The 11,606-nt window shown below is 44.2% G+C and overlaps 1 protein-coding gene across 2 annotated transcripts; it reads left to right on the forward strand.

Annotated features, from left to right (window-relative positions):
• Positions 1-160: 160 nt before the first annotated feature.
• ythdf3 (YTH N6-methyladenosine RNA binding protein F3) lies at positions 161-10,468 on the forward strand. Of its 2 annotated transcripts, XM_080417306.1 has the most exons (6): positions 161-537; positions 1,939-1,963; positions 2,106-2,162; positions 2,336-2,415; positions 2,759-4,537; positions 9,942-10,468. In XM_080417306.1, exons 1-6 carry the CDS (start codon positions 514-516, stop codon positions 9,963-9,965), a joined length of 1,989 nt encoding a protein of 662 aa, XP_080273432.1. In that variant the 5' UTR covers positions 161-513; the 3' UTR covers positions 9,966-10,468. The 2 variants fall into 2 exon arrangements, with proteins under 2 accessions (XP_080273432.1, XP_080273433.1); XM_080417307.1 differs by lacking the exon at positions 2,106-2,162.
• The last annotated feature ends 1,138 nt before the right edge of the window (positions 10,469-11,606 follow it).

The raw sequence follows: 11,606 nt of genomic DNA on the forward strand, positions 1-11,606 counted from the left end.
TAACATGTGTGTGTCTCATGTAATGTGTCAGTTTATAACATGTGTGTGTGTCTCATGTAAAGTGTCAGTTTGTTACATGTGTGTGTGTCATGTGAAGTGTCAGTGTGTAACATGACTCAGAGCGTCACAGGCGGAAGGTCATGGAGCAACAGAACGGAACGGAAGCGGGGAGTAAAATCCTATCCGCCATTGTGGAGTGTGTGGTCAGGGATAGCCTATATTCCAGTAAAAGGCATTAGTCAGTTTACGGAGTAACTGAAAAACACCGTAATTACATCGGAAACGCTCAGCGTCGTTCACGGCTTCGAAGTCCGCCATTAGTAAACCAGTCCGAGGCACATTGTCGCAACGTTTTTAAACGGGAGGAAAACGTCGCCTGTACGGACGGAGTGACTGGATAAACCCCGAGCCGAGCATAGATAGAAGAGCACCGGAGTGCAGAGCCAGGAGAAGCCGTGGACAGACACTCATAAACAGCCACACCACCACCAGTCTCTGTTGCGTTCCTGGAGGATGTCTACGACCACCGTCGACCAGGTTCGTCTCTTTTTATTTGATTTCTTTTTGCTCGATGTATCGCCACGTATTATTAATCATGCGGTGACGAACGTAACTTTGTCAACACTCTCTCTGCTAGACCAGTGGTTCTCAACCTTTTCAGGCCGTGACCCCCCCAAAAATAATCATATTTGAACTGGGGACCCCCCCCCCCATTTTGTTTGACACCGTTCCACAGATAAATATTGCGAAAATGGCAGATGTACAAGCTCACAACGCCTTGCGTTGCGAGGCGTTGTGAGCTTGTAGATCGGCTATTTTCACAATTTTTACCTCTTCCTTATATTATCTGACAATTTTGGCCAATGTTTTATAGTATAGTTTGTTGATTACTTTTGATGCAGTAATGGACTTTTTATTTCTTTTTTTAAAGGTTTTAAAAATGTCTTAAAAGTCCTTAAATTGTCACTTCACTATCATCTGCCCCCCCCACTCCAAAAAAAAAAAATCATGTGGGGACCCCCCTTGGGGTCCCGACCCACAGGTTGAGAACCACTGATCTATCACATTAGCATAGTTGTTCGAGGAAGACGGTACCAGATCACACAGGTCTTTGATATGTGATAGCTATTAGCTGCTGTAATGTAGGCCGACCCTTGCCTTGAAGCACCGGCTGCAAAACACGCCGAGCAACTCCAGCTGTAGCCGGTTGCTGTGCCGTGTGCTACACCGGCCAATGCGGTACGTTTACTGGATGTCACACCGTTTGACATCCGGTCAATAATGCAAAGCAACCGTCCTGCTGTACATGTAAAGACACGAGCTGATAGCGTCGCATCGGGTTACCGTTATACCCCCTGCTCTTATTATTAACACCACCCCTGACTAATAATGTAGAGCGGTGGTTTTCAACCCTTTTCATAATCAAGGTCCATTATTTATTCGGCATTTGAGCCACGGACCACCATTTGATGAGATTTAGCCTCTCAGACAGACCCCAAGACTTAGAATATTTTGTTATCGTTGGATACGATTTTGTCCACAATTCCATGCTGTATTTATGTTGGTACCAATGGGAGAGATAACAGGCAAACGTTGATCACAATAACAATTATTCTACATTCTCTAATTGTGTAGACTTCTTGCACATTAAGTAATGCAGATGTTTAACAATATTCTAACACGAGAGGGTCCATTTGGTTTCATTTTACACTCAAGAGTTAACGATCTATAAGGGTCCATTTGGTTACCAACTCTCCATCATTTAGCTGGGGACCACCTGGAACCCCCACAAGGACCACTGGTGGTCCCTGGACCACTGGTTGAGAACCACTGATATAGAAACATCTCTTCCTGTGTAGCGGCCTTTATGTCTTTGTTGATGCAATACCTTGCAACAATTTAATCTTATCGTGTGCTTTGTGCTGTCCATGATTTCAGAGACCCAAAGGACAAGGAAATAAAGGTAATGTTTTTCTTTATTTTTTTATTTCAAATTGAAATTATTCGTTACAGATCGAATTGAACAAATGAGCAGGACAGTGGTGTTTTTTATGATAAAAAACACAAATTAATCAACTTAACATTTTTTGTCATACTTAAAATAGCCTACTTTATATTGTTTGGACAACTTGACAACAATGCCAACTGCTACTCTGCCAGTGGTTAGTATTGACTGTCTATTATCCTGCACTTGTTTTCATTGTAACCTCACATTAATTGTCTTTGTCATTCATATTGGAGAAGAAGGTACAGGATTGCCAGGATTTAGATCAGTGGTGGTCTGGTCTGGTGTCTGTGTATGTTTTTATTTTATGGTCCCTTTCTCCATTTTCAGTACAAAACGGATCAATGCATCAAAAGGACGGTGTGAACGATGATGATTTTGAGCCTTACCTAAGCAGCCAGACAAATCAGGTAATGTCCCACCATATAGAGTGAAAGCCTTTTTGGCTTGTGGCTTTCGCTCTGCCCGTAGTGTAGCCTAATGTTTTTTGTGGAGTATCATATTCGTTGTATACTATGTTCTCTTCGTGGGTGGCTGACAAACATAGAACTATAATCACAGAATAGCAGAGTGCTACTACAAAAATATGGCTACATTCCAATTAGCCAAAGGTGACAGTTTTATTTGTATTTATTTTTTATTATTCTGGACTCACTCACACTAAGACCCTAGCTTCACTATCATAGAAAAAAGAAAAAAAAGTCGCTTGAGATTCTCCATTAACTGGTTGCACCGCCTCCTTCCCATATACAGAGTAACAGCTACCCACAAATGTCTGACCCCTACATGCCCAGCTACTATGCTCCATCCATCGGTTTCCCATACTCCTTGGGAGAGGCTGCATGGTCCACAGCAGGAGACCCTCCCATGCCATACCTGACCACCTATGGACAGATGAGCAATGGCGAGCCCCACTTCATCCCAGACGGCGTGTTCGGTCAGCCGGGCGCCCTGGGGAACACACCTCCCTTCCTCAGTCAGCACGGCTTCAATTTCTTCCCTGGCAATGCAGACTTTTCCACCTGGGGCACCAGCGTTTCTCAGGGCCAATCCACACAGAGCTCGGTCTACACCAACAGCTACGGCTACGCCGCCAGCTCGTTGAGCCGGGCCATCGCTGATGGACAGGCGGGCTTTGGAAGCGACACCCAGCTCAGCAAGGTCCCCGTGCTGAATAGCATCGAGCAGGGCATGACGGGGTTAAAACTGGGTACGGACATGGTGGCAGCTGTCACAAAGACTGTTGGCTCCCCTCTGGGTGGCACAGCGGGCATGAGCAGCATGGCAGCAAATAACATCCCACCGTCTGTCGGCTCATCCGCACCTAAACCTGCCTCCTGGGCAGCCATCGCCAGGAAGCCCGCCAAGCCCCAGCCCAAGGTCAAACCCAAAGCCAATATAGGGATGGGGGGAGGCAACACCATACCCCCGCCCCCTATAAAGCACAATATGAACATAGGTACTTGGGACGATAAGGGCTCTCTCAATAAGCCCCCACTAGCTCAGGCCATGATGCCCCCGCAACCGATGGTGCAGCAGCCTCTTCTGGCACAGCCTCAACCCCTTCTGCAGAACCCTCTGCCCCCACAGCACCAACACCAACACCAGGCCCAGCACCAACACCAACAACAACATCATCAACAACATCATCAACAACATCATCAACAACAACAACACCACCAACATCAACATCAACATCAACACCAGCCGTTCCAGCTTCAGTCTCTCCAGTCCCCCCAACACCCCCAGCCTCTGCCCCCTGGTCCCCCTCACCCCCACCATCACCACCATCACCCCCACCTTTCCTCTCAGCCTGGTCCTCCCCAGCCCCTTCACCAGCAGCAGCCTGGCCCTCCCCCTAATCGCTGGGTGGCCCCTAGGAACCGTGGCACCGCTTTTAACCAGGGCGGTGGGATGGAGGGCTTCGGCCTGGGGGTCCCGATGAGCGCCTCCCCTTGTTCCGGGGAGGTGCATCCCGTGCTGGAGAAACTCAGAGCCCTCAACCCCTACAACCCCAAAGACTTCGACTGGAGCTTGAAAAACGGCCGCGTCTTCATAATCAAGAGCTACTCAGAGGATGACATCCACCGCTCTATCAAGTACTCCATATGGTGCAGCACGGAACACGGCAACAAGCGCCTGGACGGGGCGTACCGCTCGCTGGGCACCAAGGGGCCACTCTACCTGTTGTTCAGCGTCAACGGCAGTGGGCACTTCTGCGGTGTGGCCGAGATGCGCTCGCCAGTGGACTATAACGCCTTCACGGGCGTCTGGTCTCAGGACAAGTGGAAGGGCAAGTTCGAGGTGAAGTGGATCTTCGTCAAAGACGTGCCCAACAACCAGCTGCGGCACGTCCGGCTGGAAAACAATGACAACAAGCCAGTGACCAACTCCAGGGACACTCAGGAAGTGCCTCTGGAGAAGGCCAAGCAAGTGCTTAAAATTATCGCCACTTTCAAGCATACCACCTCAATCTTTGATGATTTTGCACATTATGAGAAGCGCCAAGAAGAGGAAGAGGCTCTAAGAAGGGTGAGATAAACACACACACACACACACACACACACACACACACACACACACACACACACACACACTCTGAAGTGCCCTATCTACCATGAATAGTTTGTATGTGAGACAGTTAAACAAGCACTTGACTGAAAGCAATACAAAGTGAAATCCAGACTGCTGATTTAACTCTGACAGTGTAAAATTTGAGTCAATAAGATAAGGTGTGTGTGTGCAGAGCTAATCTCGCAAACCCCTGGACCGATCAGTGCCAAACTTTGTATGCACACTGCCATTAGGACACCCAAATATGTTTTTTACTTACTACTTTGACATATTTAACTCACTTTTATAATGGAAGTCAATGACTCGTGCGATTGCGCTGAAACGTTGCCCAAATTTGTAGTCATGACATAGATAAGACATATCTAGATGCAGATGTCACAGGCTGGTCACTTGAGATCCACATTGGAGCCACACCGTATAACATACACATTTACTAGTGTTACCAGTACCACTTTAAGAGTTAAATCATCACTCCAGATTTAATGTGTACCAACTCATCACTGAGTCAGTGCTGTAGAATGTGGCCACCTCATCTCTGTAATCAACTGATCCTGTTCCACCTGCCCTGAAACAAAAGTAGATACACCCTGGAGTTACATGAACAGTCTGGCGTAACTGGGACTTTCCAAGAAGTCTTGTCAGCAGATTTGCCCTACAGCCAATGCCCAGCAGCAAGTTAAGGAAAGCATCTCATCAGCCATCTTGTGCTGTCGTTCAGGGAGCGATGATTTTGCCCAATTGGCATTTTTAGATGCATGCACGCGGGTGTTTCCTGAAATAGCCCACATTCCTGGCATTCCTTCACTCAGACAAAGGCAGAAGTAGGCTCTGATCTCCCTTTGAAGGCTAGGCCCCTCCGCTCTCCGCAGACTCCTCGTGCTTTATTAGCCTTAACAACGTAAGTCCACAGCCCTGCAAACTAGCTGCAGTGTGCCTTTCCCCTGGGTGTTCTAATGGGTTAATTTTGAAAACATCTATATGTGTGATTTAAAATGCATGATTCCATTTCCTCTGTGCTAATGAGAGCTCTCAGAAGTAAACATACTGTAGTGCATTGTCAGAGGGGAAACTGGATTATGTTGCAGTGGTAATGTTGATTGTACAATGGTGCCAGAAATGTTACGCAAATTAATAATTAAACAACTTAATTGCACTTTCATATTGTGAGATAAGATGCTAGGAAAGGGGTGAATAATCTGTTGTCACAGCTAATGCTCTGCTGCATCCAATTCTGGATACACCAGTATGCTAATCTGTTTGCATTAAGATCCCTAACACACACACACACACACACACACACACACACACACACACACACACACACACACACACACACACACACACACACACACACCCCTCTCCCTCCTTCTTGGCCCCTCTCCCAACGGTGGTGCTCCATTGATGCTGTATTGACTCCTCAGTCCTGACCTTGTTAATATGCACCGGGGTTGCTTTCTCATAAATATTTCAAGTCTGTGTTTTCAGGCTTCTGAAAACAACCTGTCAGTTCGAAGCCTGTTTCATCCCCGCGCTGCGCAGACGGTGCGCCGTGCTGCTTTTGTAGCTCCTGACCTCCTACATGACAGAATCGGCTCAAAAGAGTAGCCTCGCCCTCCTGCCCGCCTGACAAGGTTAATTGTTCTCCATTGTTGTGCCTGTCCTTCTCGGGAGTCTGGGAGGTGTCAAACCAGCTCGACACGACGGCACTGTAGCACCTTTACCAACGTCTGTGTATGACCAAGTCAACTCTGACACCAAATATTTGTTTACGGGGTTTTATTAGCGTAGTTATACATTTTCTTTTGATAAATACAATTGCTCCACGGTGGGGCTGTAACTATCGATTATTCTATCGTTTAGATTCATCGAATAAGGGAGAAGCGCAGTTTCTTTGATGATTTTTTTTATTTTTTTTTATGTATCAACAAATCTATATGAAAAAAGTGTAATAGATTTGTGAGCTTGTAGATCGGCTATTTTGAAATAATTGTATTTGTATTTTTCACACTATTTTTTTAAAAAACCTTTTATCGATTGTTTTTCATAATAGATTAAATCGATTTGTTTAACTGTTGCACCCCATTTCCACTGGTGTTCCTGGGTAGATGACGGAAGATAATGGCTTGTTAATGTGAATGCCGAGCCGACGAGTTTCGAAAATGATAGCTGCCCCTACATGTAATTGAAGTAATTGAATTTTATCGATTGATGCAGTTTTGGGGAACGAAGTCTGATGACAAGGCGTGGGATCAGGTCACACTTATTTAAATCGGGTCATTTTGGCATAAAATAAAAAAATAAAAAAAACTATGTCCATTAAAATAATGAGAGCTAGTGCTGTGAATGTGAATTGCGGTCTCTCGGTTTACATTTTGTTAAGTGATTTTTTTAAAAGTGAATTCCTCTTAACCCTGCTGAGGCAAGAGGGATGAAAAAGCACTCTATGCACTCTGAGACTGTATGGACGGCTTTGTCCACCATAACGCCCCCCCACCCCCCTGAGCCCCTGCCACAGTCTGAACAGGCCTGCTGGGGATAGAGTTACACTGGGGGCCTCGGTCTCACTGGGCCTCCCCCAAACCAATGACATGGACACCAGACATTTCTCAAAGGGAAGGCTGTTCCACCTGGGGAATGGAGCAAAGAGTCAGTGACGTCAGTCCATTATGGCTGTTAATGCCCAAGATGAATTTCAAATTTCCTATTGTTAATCTTTTTTTTTTTGTCTGGTACTGTATATGCAACAGTGTATCGACTAGGATTTCGTCTTATTTTGATGTGATCTTGACCATTCCCTTGAGAATACAAGGTGTGTTCTGGAATTTTTGTTGAGGATACACTGCACAGACCAGCTGGTGTTTATCCAAGGCCCAGTGAAACGCCTGACAGTAGTGCACTGCAGTGCAGTCTCTTGTCCCTAGTGTACACATAGATGATTGATGCTAGTGCATAGCTTACCTGTATGTGTCTCAGATATAGATTAATTTAGATTCCATTTTATTGTCACATCATGGGTTACAGGTGTAAAAAAGTGTGTGTGTAAGTCTTACAAGCTCCCATCATTTGAAATGAAAGAAGGGGTTAAGAATGGAGAAAGAAAGAAACAATATGTCAAATATCCTATCCGTCAGTATATACATTTGGGTATATGGTAAAAGCAAATATGTCTTTCATACATATGCTCTGTGTCTCTTGCTTTTTGATTATGGAATGTGGCAAACACCACTTTAATAGCACTTTATTATCATCGCTACAGGATCAGTTGGTGCTAATAATTTCAGACGGCATGCTGTGCTCAGTTTTTGTTTTGTTGAGGGAAAGGGCAGGTTCTTGAAAATGAAATTGTCAGCGGATATTTAAAAATATTACTATTAATTAGTTTAAATGACAAAATGATTGGATTATATTACTCTTGGTCAAAGCTGAACCACTGACATGTCTAGAGGGTTCTAGTCATAGTGCTGCTACTGTAAATGTCTTGAGAAAGCGTTCTACATTCCACTAATAAGGGTCCTTCTACAGAGACGAGTTTAAATAGGCTTAAAGGCCCAGCCTGTAATTGCAACCTGCAATAACTACTGTATATGTATAATGATTATAGGCTACGGTTTTGGATTGAACACATTTTTTATTCTGAAATGTATTGTCTGGACTTTTGCTTTAAACACTGTGTAGGCAACTGTCACAACATATAAGTGTGATTGATACCATTGGCTAAGCTTTAGGCTTGGGCGGTAACACATTTTTCACGTCATGTTCATATCTTTGTGACATTTCACTGGGGTATACGGTATATGACGATATTTGTGTAAAAAAAAGGAAAAGCTGTCCTGCAGCTGGTGATAGAATTATTGTAGCATGTACAGTATGACATTGTCAAGCTAGCCTACGGTGATGTGTGTCTAATATGCAATTTGCCTACTTAGACATTTTAAATACTTAATATAGAATAATTAATGGATAGGAAATAGATTCAGCATACGTTGCTGTAGTACCCTATAATGACACTTGTTGCCAGGGTGGATGCTATTACCGACACATCCGTGGACTGAAGGGAGATGATGTGCTGGCAGACAGGCAGTTGAAATGAAATCATGTAGCTAAATGATGTATTGGATCGCACAGACTTAAGTACAGCATCAATGTATTCGTTTAATCACTTGAACCCTAGTTGACCAGATTCCCAAGGCCCCCTCCTGTTGTCGCTGAATACAAAATAGCCAATCTACAAGCTCACAATGCGTGTGTCGCGTGTTGTGAGTTTTTAGATCGGCTGTTTTCGACGACTGTTGGTCTCAGAATAGGGATGCAGGGGTTCAAATAGTTAATAGAACGAGGAGCATCTGTATTTTTGATGGGATTGAAAATCATACTTTCTAGATTATAAATACCGTGGTATACCGTAATACCTTGATACCGCCCAAGCCTACTATGCAATGCAAATATGCATGCTGTATTTCAGGCTGGTCATTATAACTCAATACTGACCTGTATTGAGTTATAATGACCAGATCTTTTGTTGTGTCGAAGCCAAGCACTTCAAGAGCGATATGGACATAGTCCAAATTTAGATGCTCAGATAAATCCTGCACTGTATCTCTACAAGCGCTAAGAATTGACCACTCACACAGTGGCCATTTTTCTGTCATGGTATGGTAAAAAAAAATGAGTATGACATAAGAACAAAATGGCCTGCACAGGTTGAAAACCTGCACTGGCCTGTACTGTACCTGCAGTACTTAAAACCGCATCCGGCCTGTTATCCCACAGCAGTCCGTACCCATTTTTTCCCATTGCATAAAAACTTCGTCGGACACCCGTCGAATACCCGCGGGTATCCATTGAGGCAGTCTGTCGTGCACAACCTCCTTGCTGAGTAGATGCAGTGACGCCGTTATTTTCAGACAGTTTTCAAAAGTCACTACCAAAGTGGCCATATTGGGGTGGTTGGTGGGGGCATGTCCTTCCGGGGGGCCCCCAAACCCTCTGACAGTTTGTCACTTCATATTCTATCAGGGGACACAGACTTCACGGCAATGTCCCCACTCCTCCAGAGTATAATACCAAATTTAGTCGAGCACCGGTCCACTCTTATCAACTGAGGTAAAATGACCAAAAAAAGGCACAAAAGAAGGGCACAAAATATTCCAGTGTGGATTTTTACCCCTTAAAGCACAAGGAGTTGCTTTTGTTTAACATTTTGTCTCATGGAGGCCATGAGATAAGAGAACAGAAAAGCATGAGCAAGACTCAACCTTTTTTAAACTGTTGTATAATTGTATTTGTTTCCTCTCCATCTATCATATATTTTAATGCTGCCTGCTGATTATGTTTGCTATTTGTTTTTGTTTTCTCTTGTCAGGAGCGGAATAGAAATAAACAGTAACCTTCAAGCAAGCCCTCTGCTAGAACGGCAACACTAAAATGATGTAGGACTTTAAACGATTTGCCTAACCACAATGAAGAATGGCCAACACAATCTCTCTGCTGAAGATGTATCTGATCACTTGAACCTGATGATAGACGGACTCATCTGTATCAGTTCACTGGTGTATTAAAAATCCTGTGTTTCTGTCTCACAAGAAAAAAGATGGAACGTAACCCACTTTAAAACTGTCTTTAAAGCACTTTGAGTCCTTCTAAACAGCCTCTACCAATACCCTTAACTCTCTAACTATATTTTCTTCTTCTTTGATTATATTTGTGATCAACTAACTGACTAACCAGTGTAGTCAGATAAGTTTACTGGGCTTATTAAAAAAAAAGAAAAACAAATCTGTTTTTTTTAATGCCTCAAAATTTTGGGATTAAAGAAATCTGGTGAAATCAATCGCCTCATAAAGAGATTTTTAAAAATGTGTATAAAATGAAATAAAGATTATACTTAAATCTGTATTCACTTGTCTGATAGTTCTCAGACGGAGGCTGTGATTGATTTTCGTGGGATGACAGGGAAGTGGCTGCAATCATGGCAGTCATGCAGTGTTTTCTTCCTCTCTGCCTATGTTTCCTTTCAGCATCCCGTTTTCCGTGTACCAAAAGATGACGATTATGCAGCGGCTGAGCTGTGGCAAGTCCCAGCTAAATGCACGTTTGTTTCCATTTTTTCTTATTCTTTTTCTTCCGCTGGCTCACTCATTCTCTTTCTCTCTCTCTCTGTTATGTGATCCTGTCATTCTGAAGTGCATTTGTCTGAGGGGGAACCTGCTGCTGTGACAGAAGTAGCAGTGGCCTGCTTGGGCCCTGTGGGTGACTGTTGCTTTGACGTTGATGTATTGTACTGTACCTCAGGCTCAGCCAGGCTGTCTGTCCTACACAACTCTGTAGCACTTTTGGGATAACCCTCCCAACAACCACCCACCCACCCACCCTCCCTCACCCCCATCCTGCTTGGTTTGACTGGGACCCACCCCCCCACCCCCCCCCCCCCCCCCTTCCCTCAATTGAAAGGATGTGACAGTTTTCTCCTCTAGGTGACTGACTAGCTAAATAAACATTACCCATGTTTAGCGGAAACTGTGTTGGTGTCTTGTTTTACTGACTACGACCTACTCGGAAACGATGCAAGTCGGGAGCAGCATTCACAGCTAAATCTTGAGTGTTAACTTCACTGAGTATAAAAATGTACTTGTATGGGTCCAGGATCTGTCCACCCAAGATGACCGTTATTATGAATGTATGTAAACTTCAGCACAGCAACTTATTAATATAGCCTTAATTTGTTCGTATAGTGCTGTTGCAATTTTTTTTTTAAACCTAAAGTATCTTAAAGTGCGACGAGTGAAACATGTTGAAATGCTGTAGGCAGACTCATAGGAAATCATGGTGTGAACGCCCACCCAGCACCATGACACTACCACTCTCCCACTTAAAGAAAAAGGCTCTGTATCTCCTAGACATCTGTAAGTAATATACTGTAGTGTAAATTACTTCACTTTACTTTATTATGGATCCCCATTAGCACTTGCACTAAGCATGGCTATTCTTCCTGGGGTCCGACACACCCAAATACACATCATACAGAACG

The sequence above is a fragment of the Gymnoscopelus braueri genome, assembly GCF_963280865.1.
Source record: "Gymnoscopelus braueri genome assembly, chromosome: 21".
Lineage (NCBI taxonomy): Eukaryota > Metazoa > Chordata > Actinopteri > Myctophiformes > Myctophidae > Gymnoscopelus > Gymnoscopelus braueri.